We start from the raw sequence: 24,017 nt of genomic DNA on the forward strand, positions 1-24,017 counted from the left end.
TAGTCACTAATACAGAATCATGCATTCAAGTAGAAGAACCAACTGTTTTGAACTATTCAAGAACAATTTACAACACCTTCGAAAGGTGTGTCCTTGACACTTGCAAGACATTTCTTGCAAATACCCCTTCCAATATCCATCCTTTCATAAAGAAAGTTTGTTCCCTTGGAGTTATTTATCTTCTTTATTTGACTTTCACCTTTGACTACATTAGTCATGGTCCCTAAACTCCCACTATCTCTCTTGAAACCTTTTTCAATTGTGTTATACACATCAAACATTTTGGAGAGTATGTGGTTATTGTTCACTATATAGTTTACAATAAACTTAGTGAACGATTAGGATAGGGAAACAAAGGTGAAGTCCTTGCCTAGTTTCCGTCTCGTTAAGTGGTTTATCACTTCAACATTCAATGATTCAAAATCATCATAAGTCCATGTTAATGGACTATTTTTGTCAACCAACCATTATGTTCTAAACATAATTACAAACCTTCAAGAGTTGTACAAGGCAACTCTCATTTCTTCATACAACAATTGTAAATGAAGAATCATGGCACATTAAGTGTTCATGCCTTTGTGCTTTCTTCTCAAGTTCTTTGTTCATTTAACAAAGAAACAAGCACTAAGTGTTTGCATTGACTAAGAGTTGTTCAAAGCAACTCCTATTTCTTCATACAACAAATTGTAATTGAAGAATTATGACATTAAAAGTGTTGTCCTCTTTATGATAGACCTTTTCTAACATATTCTTCTAATGATACATTATCAATAGGAAGATTGTGAGGATGAGACTACTTAGATACATATGCAATCCTTTTAAGACATTCTTTGGGATTGTGGTACCTAAGTCCGGAAACTAAAACATTCGGTTTTGTCAAGTGTTGGATAGCGTTTGCAAATATATTGGTAAACAAATACATAACGAATATAAATTGATTGATTTTAAGCCATTTGATTCGGGTCTTTAAATCAAAATAGCACCACCCACTATTTTTGGCAAATTCCATATCCCTCATAGGAATTCGAGAGTTTTGGATGAAACTCCTAGTAGGTTATGGGAGGCTCACTATTACCAAGCCCACCTCACGATGATACGATATATGGCTAGCAACAATAATAATGAGAGAGTACGCTTACTCATTTGCAACTCATGCAAGTACCCATCTTATTTGGCCTCTAGAGAATGTAACCTCACAATGATATGATATTGGTTCCATTGCACTTAGTTAAGTTCTTCCCACCATGCTTAGTGTGTGAAGGGGTTCAAGAATAGCCTCACGATGATACGATATATAGCTATCCTCGTTGCCTACACTCACCTCATCATATGTATATGGATTCCTCCTGAGTATAAGCATGCACTGTGTACTCCCCCATGATAGGGTGAAGCCGGTGTACAAGTCATAAACGATTGGATCCCACCACGGTGGAAGGCCACGAAGAGATATTCTAAACATCTCTCGCTTATCAACTTAATATTGGTTTGGTTGAGGGTTTTAGGTCTCATCACATATAAACATACATTTTAATCTCTATTAAAACTATTTTGGTCCTATAACAACTATTGGTCCATCTCATTGTTTTAGTTGTACATAATACTCCCACTATGCTTTTAAAACGATTTTTAAAGCAAGAGTATATGATACTACTAACATAAACTTTGCATTCATTTGATGGACTACATAGTTGCCTTAGGGCCTAAGGATGATTATGAACCTTTGTTTAGATTCAACACGAGCCTTGTGTTGAACCTCAGTCTAGGAATGAAGATTGATTTTAGTTACGCGTTTAATCACATTAAGGCGTGTTGTCTTATGGGCGTTGGACCCAACTACTTCATTTTCATGCATATCATATAAAGCAAGAAAGAAGTACTTCAAAGTAAAGGTGAGCTTATGCTCATTACAACATTTGCATATAACAAATTACTTTAAAGTAAAGAAGAGCTTAAGCCCTTTTACAACATTTGATCAAATCAAATTACAACCAAAATTTAATCTACACATTCCCATGGTTCAAACAAATTTGAAACGCCTTTCACATAGCTCAATTATATTAGGCTTAGGTTCATAATCACCCTTTAATTAATTAACACTTTAACTAATTAATTGAATGCAACATTTTCATTTGGTTTTTGTATCCATAAAATTGATTTAAATGGAGCTAAACAAAATGAAAATCCAATTCTCATTTAAAGAGACAAAACAATTTTGTTCTCATCCTATTTGGGCCATCTTGCAATTAACCTCAACTTTTGGGCCATATTGCAAATACAAAAACTTTTGGGGTCACTTTGTATAATACACAAAAGTCACAACTTCATGTAAATACAACTAGAACCCAAACTTTTAATAATGCAAAAACATCATTAAAGGAACAAAACAATTTGTCCTTTAGCGTTTTTGGACCTAAACGTAAAAACGTAAACTTTTGGGCCAAAGTGCAAATACACAAAAGTATCAAAACTTTATGTAATTGCATAAAAGCCCCAAAAGTACTCCCTTTGAGGGAGTGGCTGGTTTTAGGGAGGGATAAGGTTGGTGTGTGTGTTGATTAGTGAGTTTTGTCAAAAACATGCAAGTGTATGTAAGATAAGTTTATGAAATAATTCAATCACAATTATTTCAATCATCATTTATACAAATATCTAACACTTTAAATACATAATAAATCATTTAAAAACATATCACATATACTTTATGAAATAATTCAAAACTTTGAATCAATACACCAAACCTTTTTGTTCTTGGCAAGAACATCAAGAACAATGAAGAACATCCATGAAAAACCCAAATTTTTCCATGAACTTTTTCCACCCAAAAACATTCCAAAACCATTCTTACTTAAGGGAAATAACATCTAACCAAACTAGGGTACTTAGGGGTTCCAAAGAACACATTAAAACACTTTTAACAAGTCAAACAAGAACCCAAAAATTCACCCTTTGATTTTGGCCGAATTTTCCCAAAAGCATGGCACCAAATTTTAGCTCCAATATTCATGCTCATATGAACAACATCTACAACATTTGAGATAGCAAATTTTCCAACAAAATTTACTTTCAAAGAAGCAAGAATAAAGCTTGTAACAATTACAACTTTTAGATCACATACTATGAACTACAAAACCCAAAAGGATTCACCAACTACTAGACCTAGGCTCTGATACCACTTGAAGGAATTATTTTGAAAAACATGTTCATTTGAGCAACATCATATAGCATGCAATTAACAATTAAAAGGCGGAATCATGCTTGTATGTACTCAAAAACAAAACATGACCATGAAATTCAAAGCCTAGTAGATTGGTGAACCAATAATCAACTCAAAAACAAAGTGAGTTGAAATTAATACCTTTGTAGATTCCTCTTTGCATAAGCAAAGGCTAATCACCCAAAGAGATAGGGCCTTCATTCCTTGCTTCTTAGATCCATGGATTTGGATGGAAGAATAGGTTCTCCAAGTTCCCAAAATTGAGAACCTCTAAGTCTCTACACCAAGGAGAGATTGGATGATGAATGAGTGACCTTGGAGGATTAGATGACTAGCTAATCACCTCCAAGGTGTTGGCCTCTTTAGAGAGAAAATGGAGAGACAATTCTCACCCATTTTCCCCAAAAATAAACCCTTATTTCACTTAATGAATATTTAGTTATAAAGTCATTTATATAGTCACTTCTTTAAGTGACCTAAATAACCAAAACCCTAATTCATTCCTTATGGCCGGCCATTTAGGGATTTTTGGGCTTTTGGGCTTTAATGAATCTTTATTCATTAAATTGTCATACAACTTAAGTTAATGGGCTTGACGTTCGAAGCCCATTGGGCCTTAAGGTCCAAAACTATCCCGTGGTCTTTAACGAACTTATTCGTTTGATTAATTAACATATTAATTAATCCTTGCCATAAATAATTAAACCATTCAATTAATCTTACTCATTTCATTTATTTCGTCCATCTCTACCTTACACGGTGTACGATCCATTAGGTTCCTTTTAGCGAGGCAGTGGGCGATTAAAACCATTTTACATCGATTGTGAATTGAAACTATTTTCAATTCTCCCTTTAGTGATTACACACGTTTAGGGCTTCCACAAACCATGAGTGACACCTAGCCGTATGTCATGGTTACCCAAGCTAATCAGAAGAGGTGGAGAACCTATTCAGTCTGGGATTACAAATGCAATACGGTCCTTCTCTAATCTAATACTCTTGACCACATTGTTTGGTTTGATAGTTTATTTTCTCATGTCTACTATCCAATGTGTGTCTTGTGCTTATATGATTACCTTGAATGTGATTAGGAACGCATTCCCAAATCTCATTCATACTCTGGCCAGAGATTCAAATCATATCAGAGAGTATTCTCCCTCAAACGGTTTGAAGGTTAGAGATCCCTTGTTGCGCATTCACTTGTCTCCATAGCTAAGCGGCTTGACCCCAACGATGCCGTGGACACCCTCCTGGTGGGATGACTTTGACATAATCAAAGATCAAGGTCTTAACCACAAGACAACTATGATGCCTCAGGTCAAAGGACTACTTTGCATTATCCCAACCATGAGTTCTCATGTGACATGGAATATGAGAACTCTTCGTTGATCGCGTTCAGTGAACTCATTCTCTATTGAGCACCTACCGTACTTGTCTTGATGTCACACACACCAATGAATCGAGACTGTTCACTCTCCCTGAGAGAAGACATAGTACGTACCGATCTTAACGGACTGCCAATGCCCAATTGGCAATCCTATGATCAGGAACTTTTAGGATGTGTCTACGAAAGAATGGTCTCAGGAATCTAACTTCATTAGATTACATTCTCCCAATCACATATTCCTTGGACTTTATCGTTTAAGCATATAACATTTATATGAGACGGCTCAAACAATAATTTATGCCCTTTATATGTTAAACTAGATTAGTTTAACATGTGAAATATCCGTAAAGTATCATCACATGATTGGCTTTAGGGCACATTTCCAACACAATAAACGTTATTCGCAAAGGGAGAACAAGCTCATCCCTAAAAGGAATGCAAGTATTATCCCTTAGACAAATGGAGGGACCAATGATCTAACTTGAATTGCATGCATGGAGTGACCATATGGAACAAATTGTTATAAGCGCAAAACAACACTACTTGCCATACAAATATAATGTTCATCACGCTGGAAAATGAGAGAGAGAGAAAGAGAGAGAGAGAGAGAGAGAGAGAGAGAGAGAGAGAAGGGTAGAAAAGTGTGCAAAAATGAGGCTGGCAAAAAGCACCAAAGATCTATTAAGTTTTAAGTTTTGACATAAGAGGAAAAAAAAGGGCAATGATGATGATGGGTTATTGGGAGGGAGGGAGAGATATTGGTGTAGTGGGGGACTGATGATTGCATATTCAAAGTTGAAATGGCCTTTTACAAATGGCAGCAACAGATAAATGCGTTGTTCTTTGGGTGGCCTTGTCGCCTGTCAGGGACGTGATTTCAGTCTCTGCCCTCCCTCCCACTCCACAGTCCACTCCCACCCCTTTGTCCTCTAGGTTTTAATTCTCTCTCTATTCTCAATCTGATCTCAACAAACCCTAGCTACTACTGTTTGCCTTCTTATTATAGAATTTTTCAAGTCGATGGGCTGAGAACTCACTCTAACAACACCGATATTGTCCATATTTTACCACCTGTCTAATCCGTCAGGTGTGGAGTTTTATCACAAAAAACCTCGGTGTTAGTTAGAGTGGGGTAATTTAATTTAAAGTGCTTCTCTCCTTTCCTTCTGGCCAATGTGGGATTCTAACACGCCCTCGCATGTAAGACCCCATTTTGTGGGTCACACGTGGAGATAAAAAATCGGCAACCACGTAGAGTCAAGGGGACTCACCTTAAGCGCGGGGCCAAGAGGACCCACCCATCATCGTGCAGGGCCAAGGGGACCCACCTATTATGTGACAGTACAATATGGGCCCACTCCCTGGTTCTGATACCATGTGGAATTATCAGAGAGACGGGTCGAAGACCCACTTCCAACAACACCGATATTGTCCCCAACTTGGTAATTACCACCTGCACAATCCGTCAGGTGTGGAGTTTTATCACAAAGAGCCTCGGTGTTAGTTAGAGTGGGGTAATTCTATTTAAAGTGCTTCTTTCCTTTCCTTCTGGCCGATGTGGGATTCCAACATGCCCTCCGCACGTGAGACCCCATTTTGTGGGTCACATGCGAAGATGTACACATCAACAGCCACGTAGAGCCAAGTCGGGGCTCACCCAACACGAGGGGCCAAACGGGGACCCACCTAATCACGTGGCAACTTTAACCTACGTGGAGCCATGTCAGGTCTCGCCCATCGCGCGGGGCCAAATGGGACCCACCTAATCAATTGGCAGTACAAGCCCGTCCGTGGGGTTTTATCACAAAAGGCCTCGGTGTTAGTTGGAGTGGGTTAGGATATTTAAACTATTATTTCTCTTTTTGTATAACCAATGTGGTACTCAACACTTATTCCAAATGCTTAGCTATGCTCTTTGAGACTGTGTTTTTGTATGTAACAATCTTTCTCTCTCTCTCTCTCTCTCTCTCTCTCTCTCTCTCTCTCTCTCTTTCTCAACAGTGATGCGCATATATAGATACGTAGACTTTTAGGAAAATGATCCCTCTTTTTCTAAATGAAGATTAGTTGTGTGGCTCATAACATCAAATTTAATGATTCAAATCGTTTATTTTGCAAGTTGAACCGCATAGGTCATTTTTGTAAAATATTAGTCAAACCGGAAATATTTGAGTCATCTAATTGAGTTCAAAGAAACTGATTACCACTATATTCATGAAATTTCATCGTGACAACCAAATGGGCATATATTTCGGATTAAATTGAATTTTTCCAAGGATAATCTATGAAAAGAGACTTACAAAATAGACGGTTCATATATTTTGAAGTTCAATATGGAGTGAGTCTCACAAATTAATCCCCATTATTTTTTCAAAAGTTAAGTATCTCTTTCCTTAAAAGACCTACACACACACACACACACACACACAAGCCCTTTAAAGGAATGGATTCCCATTTTTTTCAAAAAAATAGGGATTAGTTATTGGGCCCACTTCACATCGAATTTCAATGACTTGAACCATTTATTTTGTAAGTCTCGATTCATAAATCATCCTTACAAAAATTCAATTCAATCTGAAACCATTTGTCTATTTAATTATCACGATGAAATTTTAATGTTTCTTGGAGAACAAAATGTTCATCAATTTCTTTGAACTCAATTATATGTCTCAAATATTTTCAATTTGGCTAATATTTTGTAAGGATGATCAATGAGGTGCAACTAGAAATATAAACGGTTCAGATCGTTAAAGTTCGATGTGGTGTGGGTCCGGTAACTAATCACCATTTTCCCCCTTTTTGAAAAAAAATAGGGATTAGTTGTGAGATCCATTCCACATCGAACTTCATCAATCCGAACCATATATTTTACAAGTTGCACCTCATAGATCATCCTTATAAAATATGGAGATATCTTCCCTTAAAGGCTTCTAATATATATATACTAGCAAAGATCGCACATTTTGTGTGTTGAGAAATATATTTTTTATATTATTAATATTTGTTTTTTAATTTATTTATGAGAGGAGTTATTTGTTTTTAACATGTTGGCAGTTATGAGGTTTAGAAAACAAACAGTAAAAACTTGTTTGTACAAAATTACTTTAATGCCCACATTGTTTTCTTTTCTAATATCTCCTTTCAATTTTGTATTAAAGGGTAAAATAATAATTTTATTAGTTTTTGGTTGACAAATGGTGTTTTATTAGTATGTAGTTTAGGTACACACACGTACGTACCTAGTCACATATTCATGATGTGAAAACCTTCTTTGCAAGTAACACATTCCCGAATATTGGAGCACCACCACCACTACAGTACATGTTTGTTCTTTAAAAAATCATTTAGTTTGTTTATTGTGCATGGTAAGAAAACTATTTTACTACATGTTAATTGTTTATTGGAAGAATAATATAATTTTTAAACACATAGCTAGCATTTACAAGTGCAAATTGGCTTGGAGATGCATGAGACTTAACCTAGCAAGGCTCGATATGAAAATATCCATTGGATCACTGAGGTATAACAATCCCTATTATCATGGGCCAGACATAAGTCATACATGACATGGGATGAAGTTAATTGTCTTGTATAAACGAGCCTCTTAATTGGTGTCCCTCATCATGTCTTCATTAGTAAAATGTTACAAACTAAAATGGGTGGGATAACTTGGAGTTCAAACCAACCACTTAAGAAGCGACATGCATGCTTTAATTGGTGGAGAATAGGATCTCCCATCGGTCATACAACAAAATAATATACAATTAATACATGGGAGATTCCAATCCTAATATATCTAATACCTTTTGTGATTAAACAACACCTAGTAATAGGTGATTAAGTTGAAAAAATATTGGTGATAATAATGGTAGGCCACATTGAGCCTATAAAATTTACACTAATGAATGATCTTTAATCTCAAACTTGCCAAAGGCATGTCACCCATCAATGATTAGTAATTTTCCTTGGCCATGAAATGTAGAGCTTGGTCTTCTTGCCCAAAGAAAAAGGGACTAGGATTCTCTCCCCTCCTCTTTCCATCCCCTTCCATCCCCTCACTCCTCTCACATTATCTATTTTATCTTTCTCTTTCTATAAAAAATTAATATAAGATGTTGACGTGGATTAATCGTGACCATTCAAATAGGAGGGGAGGGAAGGGGAGGGGAAAAAGAGGGGAGAGAATCCTACTCCAAGAAAAAGCACTTAGTTTTCATCTCCTCTTCTAAGCCCGACGCAGGATCGGAGAGCTTTTGGTTCACACCAAATTGAAGCGACATGGTCTTACTTGTCTTTTCATTTTTAGTTATAGAAATTCCAAAGCAATTCTATGCTTGTGTGGAATTACTTCCCCACATAAACTTTAACAAATTTAGAATGTGCATTAGGCTATCTCCAATATTATGGCGTATTTACCAATCGGGAGTGGAATGGAAAGAAGCGGAATTGAATTCCTCCCGAAGCAATTTGCCGTTTACCAGCAATTGGGGAATCAGATTTTATGTGGGGTCCACCCAATTTTAGGAGTGCAATTCATGATTCATCGGAATTGGTACCGTAATTGGATTACCTCTGAAGAGGTGTTAATTGTAATCCGAGTAGAGGGCTCCATCACTAATCAAAGTTTTCTACCCAAAATACCCATGTATATTCCTAAAATAACTCATACCTTCATCGATCAATCCCCTCTGTATTTGTTTCTCTCAAAGCACAGACCACACCACCTTGGCAATATGAAATGATGTTATAGCACTGAACGACAAGTGCTGCGATTTGAAACAATAATTGCCCGGGGTTTGAAACGACGCCATAACGATGAACATGATCTGGAACAATGAACGCCCAAATCCTCAAGGAAATTGCAATTTGCAGACCCAAATAGAAGAGAAGGAAACAACTTTTATCAATTTCACCCAAAATTAGATTTTGTTTTTGTTGATGGGGTGGGTTGTGGCCTCGTGGTTCCTATTAAGATTGGATGGTAGGGTGTGGATATTGTGTAATGAAGAAAGAAAGGGGAAAGAAAGGGGGAAGAGAGAGAAAAAAAAGTAAAATAGTGGATATTACGTACTGAGGAAAGAAAGGGGAAAGAAAGGGGGAAGAGAGAGAAAGAAGTAAAATTTTATTTTAGTTTACTTGAGACGAAGGGGTTGGGAAAAAAAGGCTACGAGGATAAAAGCAACTCCACTGTATTCAATAGCCCGGTTGACTGGCAGAATTTCCTACCCAATTACCCTAGCTCATTGCTCCAACCCATGCTGGTGATTAGGCTAAGGGAGGGCCCGAGTAGGAGGGTGGGCTTGAATCGCAGGCCTGAGTGCCTGAGGCCAGATGATGCAAGGCTGACCAGGGTGACGTCAGCCACGTATTAAAAAATTTGCATCAGGCTCATGTCGTACACATGTGCGTGGGGGCGCGTCACCGACAGCTTGTCAGTCGATGGGGCCCGCGGTCCAGAGGTCTGAAATGTTACCGTTTATAGGGGCACGTGGCACATTCTCGTCCGTTGGATTTCAACGGATACATTTTTTGGACCGTTGGATTTGCGACGATAAAAAAAAATTCAAACCTCCCCCCCTAATGGCTAGATGACATGGCATAATATTATCCGTTGGATTTTAGATCAATGATCCACATTATTTGCCTTTAAAAATAAGGAAAAAAGAAAAAAGAAATAGATATATTACCGTTGTGCCACGTGGCACAATCTGAAGGGTTGGATTTCAATTTTTTTTAATCCAACTGCAAAAATTAATTAAGTTAATAAAAAATGTAAAAAATTAATAAAAAATCTGAAAAAAAATGATTTTACTTTTCTATAAAAACATTCTCATTATCTTCTACCTTACACCACAATTTCATATTTTCTCAAATACTTTCAACCACATTCCAATATTTCTCTCAAAGTTTCAACCAATTGGTTTCCAACAAAATGACTAATGATGCAGGTACGAATTGGATGCTTATTGAAGGATGTTACGTTGTGTTCTAGCTGGGTTGAACTTACGCATAATCCAATTACGGGTAATGAGATGCAGTTGCAATAAATGTAGAATCTTATTCATACCCTTTTTTCTTGAGAAAATTGGTGGGAAAAGAACCAAAGAATCAATGTCCAGTCGTTGGAGAATACTCAGCCAATCGTTTAGTCATGGAGAGACACCTTGGCACAAGCTAGTAGTAATATTTGAAGTGGGGAAAATTTCGTGGATCAGGTAAGCCTAATTAGATAACAGGTCGATCTCAACCCTTGTTCAGGGGTTGCTTTCGGCACTTGTTCTGTGTCGCTTTCATGAACATGTGAGTCATGATCAGGCATAGAGTTATGATTGGGTGAAGAGTGTAGAGGGGTGCTGTTCATGACAACTTCTGGACCGACAAGCACAACTCTGAATTTAGGACAATCTTTGACAATATTTCAACATGCCCACCGGGTGAATGATTTGTTTTTGTTTTTGGTTTTGGCATTATACCAAGCTTGTGCTTGAAGTGTCTACACAATGCAAGAGAAGAAATAATTATAATCAAAGTAGCTAATGTAAATTTGGGTATAGTACAAACAAATAAATAATATGTTATATAAGAAACAATGAAATTTGATCTTGATAAATAAATAGGCAAATTGTTTCGTATTGAATTGAATTTTTGTAAGGATAATCTACGAATCGAGACTAACAAAATAAACAGTTTGGATTGTTGAAATTCGATGTGAAGTGGGCCCCACACCTAATCCCCTTTTTTTTTTTCAAAAAATGGGGATCCCTTTGTACAAGGGGCCTACACTATATGAATCTAAAGGTCCTTATAAAAGAGATATCCACAAATAACTCATCTAAGATTTGAAGTGACCATTTAGTACTATGGTCTAGTGGATTCCTCCACTTGTAAATAAGAGGTTTTAGGTTTGATTCTCGCCAAAAGCGAATTTGAACCACATTATTGCTAGCCCATTGTGAGACAAAACTCCTCCCCTCCTCCTTAGTATAGATAATATCGTTTGTTAAAAAAGAATTTGAAGTGAAACTGCATATTTAAATTAAAACCATTAGAGCCCAAATTATAGTTAAAATGGGCATAAACCAATTTAATATTTTGTAAGATCCAAAATCCCAAAACTCAGAATTCCAACCATATCAAACGGGCTCATATAACATACTAATATATAATAAAAGACGCATAAAGGCCCCTCATTAGTTTATGGCCCATATTTATTCAGATTTGGACAAAACTACACTAAAGAGCCCATTAACATTTGTCTTAAAGCCTTTGTATAGAAAAGGCCAATAAGATCCAGACTAGCCCAAGGCAGCTTGTCACTGTCAAGTAAAACGATATTGTTAGTGGATTAAACTTTTTTATTAGGAGAAAGGAGAATTAGTGTGAATCGGACTCAAATTAGGGTGTTCAAAGAGCTTGTCACTAATTTGTTTTCCATTTGGACGTTTCTACAATGAGTGCGCTTTTTGAAGGAGATTTATACAGAGGTTGTAGGTGGAGTCTGATTTTAATCAGACAGATGAAATGTATAGAAGCGGGTTGAAGGTGACCCACTACAATACACGAAGTGACTAGGATGACGTGAACAATGATATTGCAACTATAAATCACCATATTAATAACATTATATTGACGTTCTCGTTTCAAATATCAATTGACGAAAGCAAAGCAGCAGTTCGAATGGTTCAATTTTTGTGTATTCCCTTCTATTCTTCACCACAAAATCACCGATGTTAGGTGGAATTTGAATATTAAAATTTATTGAATTTTTGTGCTTTGACGTAAAAGTTGATCCTACTATAAACTTCTAAGTGATTGTAGAGTAATATTTTTTATCCTTTATAAGTGAGAAGTCTTACATTAAATTCTTGTTAATGACAAATTCTGTTTTAATTTATTGTGATTGATCCATTGTTGACTTGATTTATGTTGCACTCCTTGATGTAAAATTAAATTTTATTTATGTTTGTTCTTTTGTGTAAAGCAACATAGGGACTTATGTTTGGGGTGAGAGTACGACTTTTTGATTTAAGAGGTCATACTCTTACAATATAAACATGCGTCCTAAAATTATACAATATATGTCTTTTTCGAGAAATGTTAAGGCGACTGTTTCAAAGTGATACTTTTTATGCTTTCTCTATCATTTTACCGTTTAATGTCAATCTTCGTGTTAACACTGTAAAACATTGTGCAAAACCGTAAAGTGACAAAAAGTTTATGGACATAGAGTGACAGAAAATCCCTAGAGAGTTCCACTTTTGAGAATCATCTTAAATTTTCTAATCCAAATAAGTGGCAGAGGAATACATTGCCAAAGAATCTCCAATCCCAATGAATGTCCAAGCCGAACAAAGCACAACCTTTGGAGAAAATTTTCATTGTCACCAGAACATAAGTGGTACACTATGTGATTTTATATAAGTGGTGGGACATTTTATATTTTAAGTTATTAACTTTTTAACACATATATCTCACCATTCGTATAATAACACGTGATGTATCATCCAATGTTCCGGTTACACTCTCTCCAACCTTTGTAAGCAAGAGAATAGTCAAAGAAACCGGCCTGCACCATTTCTACACGTGGCTAGCGATGATTGCTCATCCCGCCCACCCTCCCCAAAGCAAAGGAAATTGTGGAGAAGAAACGGTCATACAATGCAAGAGAGGAATGAATGATTAGAAACTCCCAAATAAAAACTGACTTGGCTTGTAGTAGGGGGTCACCTAAGACCTAACATTTCAATATTAATCATGTATTCAAGATAAAGTGGGGTCTACCAAATTAACATTGTGAGGATAACAGTGACATTTCTCAAGCCATTAACAAAATTTCCAATACCTTGTTATTATTACACCTTTTTGTAAAGGGATATTTATCGATTTGCTCCCCAATTTGTATGGATCTATATTTTTTAATGGATTTTAATTTTAGTCAATTACTTCTTTGATTTTGTATAATTAGCTAATTTCTCTATTGAATTTTAATTTTAACTGATTATCCTTTAAACTTTTGTAAATAGCCAATTCTCCCCCTGACGCTAGATTTTAATAAATTTCATCGAATTTTTCATCTATTTTGAGAACGCAGACAACACATGAGAACTGTATGGGGGTAAAAAGAAAGAAAAATAGGATGGACGAAAATTGGATGAAAATTTTTAAAATCTAAAAACGCTAGCAGAAATTGGCTATTTACAAAATTTTAGAGGGTAATCGGCTAAAGTTGAAGTTTAGGGGAGAAATTTGCCAATTATAAAAGTTGATAAGGGGTAATCGGCTAAAATTTAAGTTTAAGAGAGAAATTGGTAGCTCTATACAAGTTCAAGAGGCAAACCGACAAATACTTGTTTTGTAAAAAGAAAAATAAATCCATTGCTAGACTTTAGATTTAGAGATCGGTTACAGTATAGGCGTTTTTAATGCATTTATCATCCCACGATTTTATATACGCAATAAAAAAAATGTTATATTTGACCACATTTGGCCGTATGATAGTGAAATTATTAAATAAATATCTCCGTTTTGTAATTCAGAACAAACGATGTTAATTAGTCGAATTATAGGTCCATTGCAAACATAATCAAGTTTTCGTTTGTCAAGAATCAAGATGGATAGGTTGCCATATGGCCATAATTCACATAATAATTGCATAAAAAAGTTTTAAGAATCAAATAAAACTCATTGGACTTGTGGTGACCACCAACACACACGTACACATACATAAGATAAAGTATTGGATGCTCTAAAAAAACAATCAATATTTGTCCAAATTATGGGCAACCATTGTCTTCTTAGTCAAGCAATCCTAGCACTGCATGGCTTGGAAAAATCTGCATTCCATGTTCTTGCATGTTCCACATGCAATTTTATAATCCAATTTTTATACCAACCAAACAACTCTCTCTCTCCTAACTTTTTATTCTTTAGACAATTTTTTTCACAATCCCTTGACTCGACATGAAATAACACGAGTTGATAACGAATCAGATCGCTATCGGATCACATGTTAAGAATTTATTAAAAATAATATATTTAATACGACATAACTCGTTAAAATAACAAGTATGACATAAAAATAACACGAATTCAACAAATCCGATCCATTTGTCAAGTCTACCCAGCATGAGTTTTTATATGTACCAAACTTTGTTTATATTCTATAGAAAAAGAAGGGGTAAAAGAGGAGAGCATCAAGGAATAATAATTGTTTTGGTCTTTGCACAGAGCTCCACCGTACAATAAAGCCTAAAGGGAGCAAAAATACATCATCTTCTTTATAATAGCATCATCCAATTCTGATTCTCTTTAAGAAAATCTCAAGAATTAATTTTATTGTGTACATTCATTTGTCATCTTTCATTTAGAAATTATTCAAAATTTTTATCTAAAATTAAATACAAATAGTAATAGATAAAAATTAACCGGATAATGTACAATGAACAAACACGATAAAGTGATCTCGGAGATCCAAAATATTCATCCATCTTCTTTGTCCATTTGCCTGGGAAAAAGAGCTTCCCAATCTGATTATTTAAATTCTTTGTCGTTATTTGGACTTTAATATAATCACGACAGAATTCGTCACTGCGTGGTACGTATTGGCCATGAAGATTTCTTTTAGGTGTGTTTAGTCTATTGAGTAACCTAATAAACTAGCTTGTTTCTTCTTGGTGTGGGATTATATTTGGAAGGACTAGAAACTAGAAAATATTAATTAATTATTTCAAGTTTTTTCACTTCACTTCACTTCAATGAACCCCACAACAATTATGGAAGTTTTAATGAAAAGCTCACAATATTGTTCATTTTAACGAAAAATTACATTTTTACACTAAAAAGTCAAACCTGGTACTATTCACTTTACCCTTTATTTTGTTCTTATCATTAAAATTCAAAGTTTTCAAGCCTTTTTCATTAGTTTTCCTATGGTATGACATGCTTCTTCTTTTTTTTCCTTTGATATGACGGTATCTTACACTAATTTATATTTATATTAAGAGAAATGAAGAGGATTTTGTATGAGGCATACAATATGTTAGATGTCTGTAAAAATAAAAACCATAATTTTGTACTTCAAAATCATTATATTTAGAAATGTAAATCCCCACCTACTCCAACCTTTAGAGTAAAACTCAAATTTTAGGTTCTAAACTTACCCCTACTTGCTTCAACCCTTGAGCCAAATATGGTTTTAAAATTTTAACTAAAAATTCAATTATGAGGCAAATTTAGGTTAGAATTCCCCTAAGTTAGTGGGCTGGCTAGCCCACCATATATGTGTATTTTTTTTAGTTTTATATTTATAAAATCATTGAATCCAACAGCTAAAATCTAATATGATTAAATTCAATGGTAAAAAGTCCAAATTTAAATCCAATGGCTAAAATAATTAATTTTTTTTTCATGTGTTTAATTTTTTCTCATAGTGTTCCACAACTTTTATGGTCCCGGTTTAATGATTTTTCAATATTTATTGGAATCTAAATATTTTTAGGTTAAAATGTTCATAAAATTAAATTAGAATATTCTACATAATTTTTAATTTGTAAATAGTTACTTTAAGAAAAAAAAATCTTAAATTCATTCTTTAGTAATTTCTAGCTAAACATCAGTTTTTTGGGTTAAAATTTAAATTTTCTGGGTAAAAAATATTACCCAGAAAACTACAAGGTAACATATCTATCTTCGTTTTTAGGGATCGAAAACGACAGGTTGGAAGAATCCAAACTTAAACCCAAACCCAAACCCCACTTCTCTCTATAATTATCATTCATTATTATTAATTATTATTATTAGACACCAATAGAGGGTTGTTGAGAGGGATAAAAAAAAAGGAAGAAAAAAAGAAAAGATGTTGATACGAAAATTAATATCAACATGTGAGGTGGTAGAGACTTCAACTTGTAAAAAAATCTTCATAATATTAAATGTAAATTAAAAGTATTAGATCAAGACGCAACATAATACAAAAAAGTGAATCCGTTGTACAAGAGTTTACTAAGAATAAAGTGACATTGCCACATACACGTAGAAACCAATATCAGTAAAAGCTTACATAAAGCAGAAAAAGGAGGAATCCGGTTTTTTCCTTTTTCCTACCTTTTCTTTTCTTGCTGCCTCTGCCAAGCATCTTCTTCCCCACTTTCTTTTTTCCCTCTCATCTTATTCCTTCCTTCCTCCTGCAATTTTTCTTTTATTGGGTTTTCTTTCCCTTTGCTTGTGCTTCCCACCATCAGTTCCCTTTCCTCCTCACCTACAATTTCCTTCCTGTTCAGTTTTTTTTTTCACCCATCACCTCTCTCTCAGACTCTCAGTCATTGTTTGTATCATCACAAAAAAGTTGCATTGCTTTTCCCTTTAGTTTCTCAGATTAATCTTCTTGGGCATCTCTCTTTTGCTCTACAAATTCCTTGGGAGTTTGATTGATATCCTTTCTGGGTTTTTGTTGATCAATTCAGTCCTTCTGCTTTAAGAATTCTCTCCCTTCCCTTGAATATATTCTCTGTAAATTATATTTTTTCACTCACTGTACTTTTGGAGCTCTGCTGTTAACCCATGGGACTCTGTCATGGAAAACCCACTGAAAACCCACAACCCCACTCTCAAGACCTTACAATTCCAGGCGAAAACGAGGCTTTTGATGCACCCAATTCCCAGTCCTCAAAATCCTCCAACTTCCCATTTTACAGCCCAAGTCCATTGCCAAGTCTGTTCAAGAACTCTCCTGCCAACTCCAGCGTCAGCTCCACGCCTCTGCGGTTATTTAAGCGGCCATTCCCGCCTCCGTCGCCGGCGAAACACATTCGGGCATTGCTTGCTCGGAGGCACGGCTCTGTGAAGCCCAATGAGGCCTCAATCCCTGAAGGAAGTGAGTGTGAGGTTGCCTTGGACAAGAATTTCGGGTTTTCAAAACAGTTTGGAAGCCATTATGAGCTTGGTGACGAGGTGGGGCGAGGACATTTCGGGTATACTTGCTGTGCCAAGGCCAAGAAGGGAAGCTTGAAGGGCCAGGATGTGGCTGTCAAGGTTATTCCAAAGTCAAAGGTCGGATTTTCATGCCTTATGTCTTTTGTTATTGAATAACTACGTTTCTGTTTTCTGTTATTGTTTCAAATGCAGTTTCATAACTGAATTGTCTTAGTTCTGATAGGAGTTTGATTGTATTGCTTCTGTCCAATATGTATATGACCTTAATTTCCTGTTGTTAATGTTTTTTAGGCCATACCTCCTAATCCTATATTACAAATTTATCGAACTCTGTCGCTATCTTTAACATCTCAGGCTTTGATTAAGTTTTGACTGTGTTGCTTTGTGCTGGAAATATCAGAACTGTTGCATGTTTTCTACTTGTTTGTCCGTTGAGTATGATATAGAATGTATAATTGGTGCTCACTCGTAGTGAAGCCAGTGCAGCTTCGCAGTATTGTGCCTAATAGCTTTAGTACTTTTTCTTAGCGAAGGACCATTATATTGTTTGGCTTGATGTGAAGGAAAGTTGTAAGTATGTAGTAATGGTAATGACATTTTATCAAAACTTCAACGCAGACAAAATCTTTATAAATTTTTCTTTTTTCTATTGCTATAGTCATTTTCTTACAATGTGAGGATCTCTAGGGGACCCATGTTTCCTTCCACTTCATTAGCCTAATGAGTTATGTTTCTGCAGATGACCACGGCAATTAGTATAGAGGATGTAAGAAGAGAAGTGAAGATCCTAAGGGCTCTAACTCATAAGAACCTAGTGCAGTTCTATGAAGCCTATGAAGACGATGACAATGTTTATGTAGCGATGGAGTAAGTTGTAATAGCTATAACTCTCTGGATATGCATCTAACTCCATTTCATATGATGCTTGTGGCTTATTTTATTCTCTCTGTTTTTTTTAAATAGAATTACTAGCTTTTAAGATTGTGATATGATTACCCTAATATCTTCTCCTTTTTTGTTATGTATTTGGTGCCAAAGTTGTCTGTTGAACATGCGGCAACTTGCATACATATGAACCCCCTTAAAAACAACTTGGACTTAGCTTTAGCGCGTGTCTTTGTTGACACCATAAACATTGTAATATGTTTGCTACATAAACATGGTGCATTGAATGTAACTTTAATATGGCCATGATTAAGATATTGGTATGATCAATCCGATGCTTTCTAAAATATAGAGATGGGCCAGCAGAATAAGTTTAGTACTCGGTCAGATTTGGCACTTTAAGCACATCATTTTTATTGGGGTAATGAGCAGTTCTAGTAGCAAGTGCTGAATCATTTAGGTGATTCATTTTTTTTCCCTTTTTGGCTGGATATCATATACTACTAAAGGAAAACACTATTTATGTATAGAAATAGGGCATGTGATGCCACAATTTAGACTTTAAAGATTTTGGAGCATACTCAATGTTATTTTCTCCAGATTGTGCAAGGGAGGTGAACTGCTGGATAGCATACTTTCAAGGTACCTGCTCTAATAGGTTTTTCTTTTGTGCCACAAAAAAGAACACAATTCTTTCTCTATGGAAAGTCACTAGCCTGTTCTGTATCTTCAAAACTCACTAAGTTTTCATTTCTCTTCTCAAGGGATGGAAAATATTCTGAGGCTGATGCAAAGGCTGTTATGGTTCAGATTTTAAGCGTAACTGCCTACTGTCATCTCCAGGGCGTAGTTCACCGGGACCTCAAGCCAGAGGTAGTTCATTCATAAAACATAATTTTAGCAGTCCGTTCATACTACCTTATTGTGGCAGCTGCATATACTCAAAATTGATTTAAAAAGTAAAATAATAACTAAAAGTATTTGTAATAATAACTTTTCCTGTTTTACCCTTAAATTTGAAGGTCACCAATCACTTTTGCTCATTGAAAAATATCTTGAATTCCGAAACTTCTTTCCTATGATTTCTTTAGATTCAAATTGTTTGATTTTTACTCTCACTTTCTTTGTAGCACTCGATTTTACATGTCATTAAAATTTGATATGTAGTGCTGCAATGCCGGTGTAAGCAATTAATCTAAATATTGCTCTAGCTGTTGTTCTTTGACCAACTTTAATTGGTTATGCAATGACAATTTGTTTTCATATTTAATTAACTGATATCTTATCGTAACAAACATAGTTCTAAATTTTATATTTCCGTTATTTTAGAGTTCACTAAGAAATGAAATTTGGCTGAAGAATGATTCAGAAAATCGTTTTCCTTGGGGAAGAAGTAACCTAATGGCTCTATCAAAACTTTTTGGGAAATCTGCTGATATAAAGGATGTCTTTATAGACTTTGGTAAATGAAGAAGAAGAAAGAGAATTGCATTACAGGTTTTACTGATTTCTATTTTGAACCACTCAATCTGCTAAGTGGGAAAGAAAGCAGAACAAGAATTGCTGAAGTTTATTTGTTATCTAATGTGGAAAAAAGCATTAAAAGTACTTCTAATGTTCTCTTTTGTTTTATTTGATTTTTCTGGGAGTGTCATAGGAGCGACTGGCTGTAATTATTGCGATTTAGAGACATCTCACATCCTGCACCACTGCCATTTAAAAACCCATATGATTCTTTTCTAACTGTATCCATGCCTTCTTTAATATGATTTAGTTCATATGATGGTAATTTTCTTCCTTTTCTGGATATACACGTGTAATCTTGATTGTTGAAATTTCCTTTCTGGTCTGAAAAATAATGTGATAGATAAAAAAAATTATTTATTTGTCCTTATTTATACCTTATTCTCTCTCTTCTTGACCCCGAATTGATATTTTTCTGTTCCAGAATTTCCTTTTTACTTCAAGCGATGAGAAATCCCCGTTGAAAGCCATTGATTTCGGACTCTCTGACTATGTAAAACCAGGTTGGGATGGAGGACTGCTACCTAGCATATATCTTACTCTAGTTAATTTTGAAGGCCATTGGGTTCTAATACTTAAGTTTCTGCAGATGAGAGGTTGAATGATATTGTAGGAAGTGCATACTATGTCGCTCCCGAAGTTCTACATAGGTCATATGGGGCAGAAGCAGACATGTGGAGTATCGGTGTAATTGCTTATATCCTTTTGTGTGGAAGCCGACCTTTTTGGGCCCGGACCGAGTCTGGCATCTTTCGAGCTGTACTAAAGGCTGATCCGAGCTTTGATGAAGCTCCTTGGCCTTCTTTATCATCTGATGCAATAGATTTTGTAAAGAGACTACTGAACAAGGACTACCGTAAGAGATTAACCGCGGCTCAGGCTCTATGTAAGTCACCGAGTCTTATTATTAAGCCCCTTCTTTTATCACCCATTTTAGGACTATGTTACGAATGGGTACTTATGATGACAACTTGTTTATATCCATTTTTTTTTTTCCATCTTGTGTCAATCCTTTGTGAAACACATTCTAAAATGACAACTCTGGCCTTTTTTCTTTATAAAAGGGTTCTCTCCATTTGAAGTTCAAATGGAGGGCGCCAGTTGCTAATCCTAAAGGTGACAGGCTTTCGGCTCCTCTTGAATATGAGCGGCCTTGAGATTCTTGGACTGTAGATTGCAACTGTTACTCCCCATTTGAATGTTAATTGGAGAAGCCAGATCTTATTATTGTCTATCTATTCCGAGGGTGGTGTGATGGGTGTCATTTTCTTTGTCATAAATTCAAAATTTGGTTAGAAATTTGGATGCTGACAGCCAACTTTTGTATTCAGGTCATCCATGGTTAGCCAATTATCATGAGGTCAAGATACCGATGGATATGATAGTGTACAAACTTGTTAAAGCTTACATATGCTCATCTGCTCTACGAAAATCAGCATTAAGGGTATGCAGTAACAAGTTTATTCATCTTTTTCTCTTTTATGTTTATTCATCTTTTTCTCTTTTATGTGTATGTCTTGGATTTGACTGAAATTGAAATATCCCAAATATTGCAACTATTGTGATACAACTATGGAGTAGTGACACCTTAATGTTCTATTTTCTTTCTTTACCCTCTTCCTTTTTCATCATTTTCGCTTCATGAATACTATTTGAATGTCTCTTGTGGTGTCTCTTTGGTTTGGCAGTTGCTTTAGCATTTTTTTCTTGAGTTGAAGCCGAGCTATTCTATTTGAGGTTTTGGATTAGCCTAAACATTGTACCGGTTGTCAGGGTCATTAGTGTAAATATCTGACACTTCTCAAAGCAATGAAAAATGGAGTGAATTATTTTTTTCTTTCTGTTTTGACAGACTCTTGCAAAGACGTTAAGTGTGGCACAGCTGGCTTATCTCCGGGACCAATTTACATTGTTAGGGCCAAATAAAAGTGGGTTCATCACTATGCAGAACTTCAAGATGGTTGGCACTTTTTCTTTACTTGGTTTCTATTATTTAACCATCTCTGAAGTCATTTCAATTAACATTGGTATATCAGCAGGGTCTAACAAGGAACTCAACCGATGCCATGAAGGATTCGCTGGTTCTAGATTACGTCAACATGGTAACGTCGCTAAATTTGGATACTCTTTAGTTTATCTTTGATCAAAACTATATCTCCCCAGTCAGGTAAAATAATAATTGTAGCTGAGTGTGGTCGTAAATATGTATCATGCAGATCAGTTCTATTCGGTATAGAAAGCTGGATTTCGAAGAATTTTGTGCATCTGCCATAAGTGTGTATCAGCTGGAGGGGATGGAGAGCTGGGAACATCATGCAAGGCGAGCATACGAGCTGTTTGAGAAGGACGGAAACAGACCAATAATGATAGAGGAACTTGCCACGGTATGCTCTCTCACAGTAAATAAAATAATAAAACATTAAAACCATCTTTGTGGTAACTGAATTCTCCCTATAATTTGAAATTCATCAGGAATTAGGACTTAGCCCGTCAGTACCAGTTCATGTTGTTCTCCAGGACTGGATAAGACACTCAGATGGCAAGCTCAGTTTTCTGGGGTTTGTCAGACTACTGCATGGAGTTTCTTCGCGCACATTTCAGAAGGCTTGAACTAGAACCGGTCTACATGAAGTCTTGTTTCCACCATCCTTATTCTCGATGACCTCGAACGTCCCTAGGTGACAAAATTTGTGCTTAATTGGAGAACTTCATTTTACGAGGGTCTGGAGCACATACTCGTGTCATTTTTTCTTTCCGTTTCCCCTCCCTCTAACTTGTACAAAGGCGGCTTTTCGTTTCCTTGATAAGGTTAGAGGAGGGTTGTACAGGTGAGAGTGGGTAGATCTCAGAATGCGTTTAGGATTTACCCTTACAGATTACAAAGCTGTCCTGTTGTAAACTGGAGTTACTTTTGTGGTCTTTATCAATATAGTTTTGTTAATAAAATCTTCCTGTGATCTTGCACAAACTATCATGTCAGATTGCTAGTTTCTTCAAAGCCTAATGTTAAGTAGATCAACTTTTTATACCAAATTTGCAAGTTTTAGGATCCAAGCCAAGGGCCAATTATTGCTTTCACTTTTCAGTAATAAAAAATAAGTAATAAATAAACAAAATTTTATCGTAAATGGTTCTTGAAATTAATATATTCATCAGTTTGGTTCGTAAAGTTGAAAAACGATCAATATCATATTTGAATTTTACTATCATACATCAATCAATGTCGTTGTTTCGTCTAATTTTGTCAACTTTTCTGTTATTGTGCTGAACGTGGCACACATGAACTCAACACTGTGCAACCTTACCCTATATTATGATGCCATGTTGATTTCACAAAAATCAATTCTAAAAAGTGTTTTTAAAAGTTTACAACCCATTAACAAAAAAAAAAAAAAAAAAAACCCAAAACAAACAGGAATCTTTTAGCATCATACCATTATAAGAAAACTTTTAGCTAAATTACATATTTTAGTTTATCTAAAATAGAAAATTCTGGAATTTTTTTTTCTTCTGAAAATCTGAAACCAAACCAAAATAATTCCGATCCCATACTGAAAAATTCCCAAACCAATAATACTGAAATTTTTGGGATGCATACCGAACCAATCCCGAACCTTTTGGTACGGGAATCGAGATTACAACTTCAATGGTTCGGGAATCCCGGACCAACCCGAAAATAGTTATTTTGGTTGCGTTGAATTTAAGTAATTTGAGAGTAGACTATATTATAAATAGAAGTATGAATAATTAGTTTAGAACTTTGGAATGTCAATTTGACTTGGTAAGAATGATTTGGTATTTCAATTGGTAAGAAATTTCAAATTTGTAATAAATAAAAAGCCTAAATTTCAATTGATATGAAATTGTGCAATAAAATTGTAGGGCCAAAGGCCCAAATTTTAGTCCACAATCCAAAAGTCTCAAAGTTATGCTCAATAAGCTAAAGGCCCAAATTTTAATCCACAACCCAAAAATCTCAAATTTATGCCCAAAACGCAATCCCAATCCATCCCGAAATACTAAAAATATTTCGAGAATCCTGAAAATTGGAAATACTGAAATTTTGGTTCGGAATTG

At 35.5% G+C, this 24,017-nt stretch overlaps 1 protein-coding gene across 2 annotated transcripts; it reads left to right on the plus strand.

The window, feature by feature from the left end:
* The first annotated feature begins 16,603 nt into the window (after positions 1 to 16,603).
* Positions 16,604 to 22,908, plus strand: LOC103440715 (CDPK-related kinase 7-like). Of its 2 annotated transcripts, none has more exons than XM_008379415.4 (11): positions 16,604 to 17,648; positions 18,271 to 18,398; positions 19,017 to 19,058; positions 19,181 to 19,289; positions 20,365 to 20,443; positions 20,530 to 20,826; positions 21,272 to 21,384; positions 21,793 to 21,900; positions 21,977 to 22,042; positions 22,157 to 22,324; positions 22,413 to 22,908. In XM_008379415.4, the coding sequence occupies exons 1-11, from the start codon at positions 17,160 to 17,162 to the stop codon at positions 22,548 to 22,550; spliced, it is 1,737 nt and encodes a 578-aa protein (XP_008377637.3). In that variant the 5' UTR covers positions 16,604 to 17,159; the 3' UTR covers positions 22,551 to 22,908. The 2 variants fall into 2 exon arrangements, with proteins under 2 accessions (XP_008377637.3, XP_008377644.3); XM_008379422.4 differs by having other exon boundaries at positions 21,980 to 22,042.
* The last annotated feature ends 1,109 nt before the right edge of the window (positions 22,909 to 24,017 follow it).

This window comes from Malus domestica, chromosome 14 (genome assembly GCF_042453785.1).
Source record: "Malus domestica chromosome 14, GDT2T_hap1".
Taxonomy (NCBI): domain Eukaryota; kingdom Viridiplantae; phylum Streptophyta; class Magnoliopsida; order Rosales; family Rosaceae; genus Malus; species Malus domestica.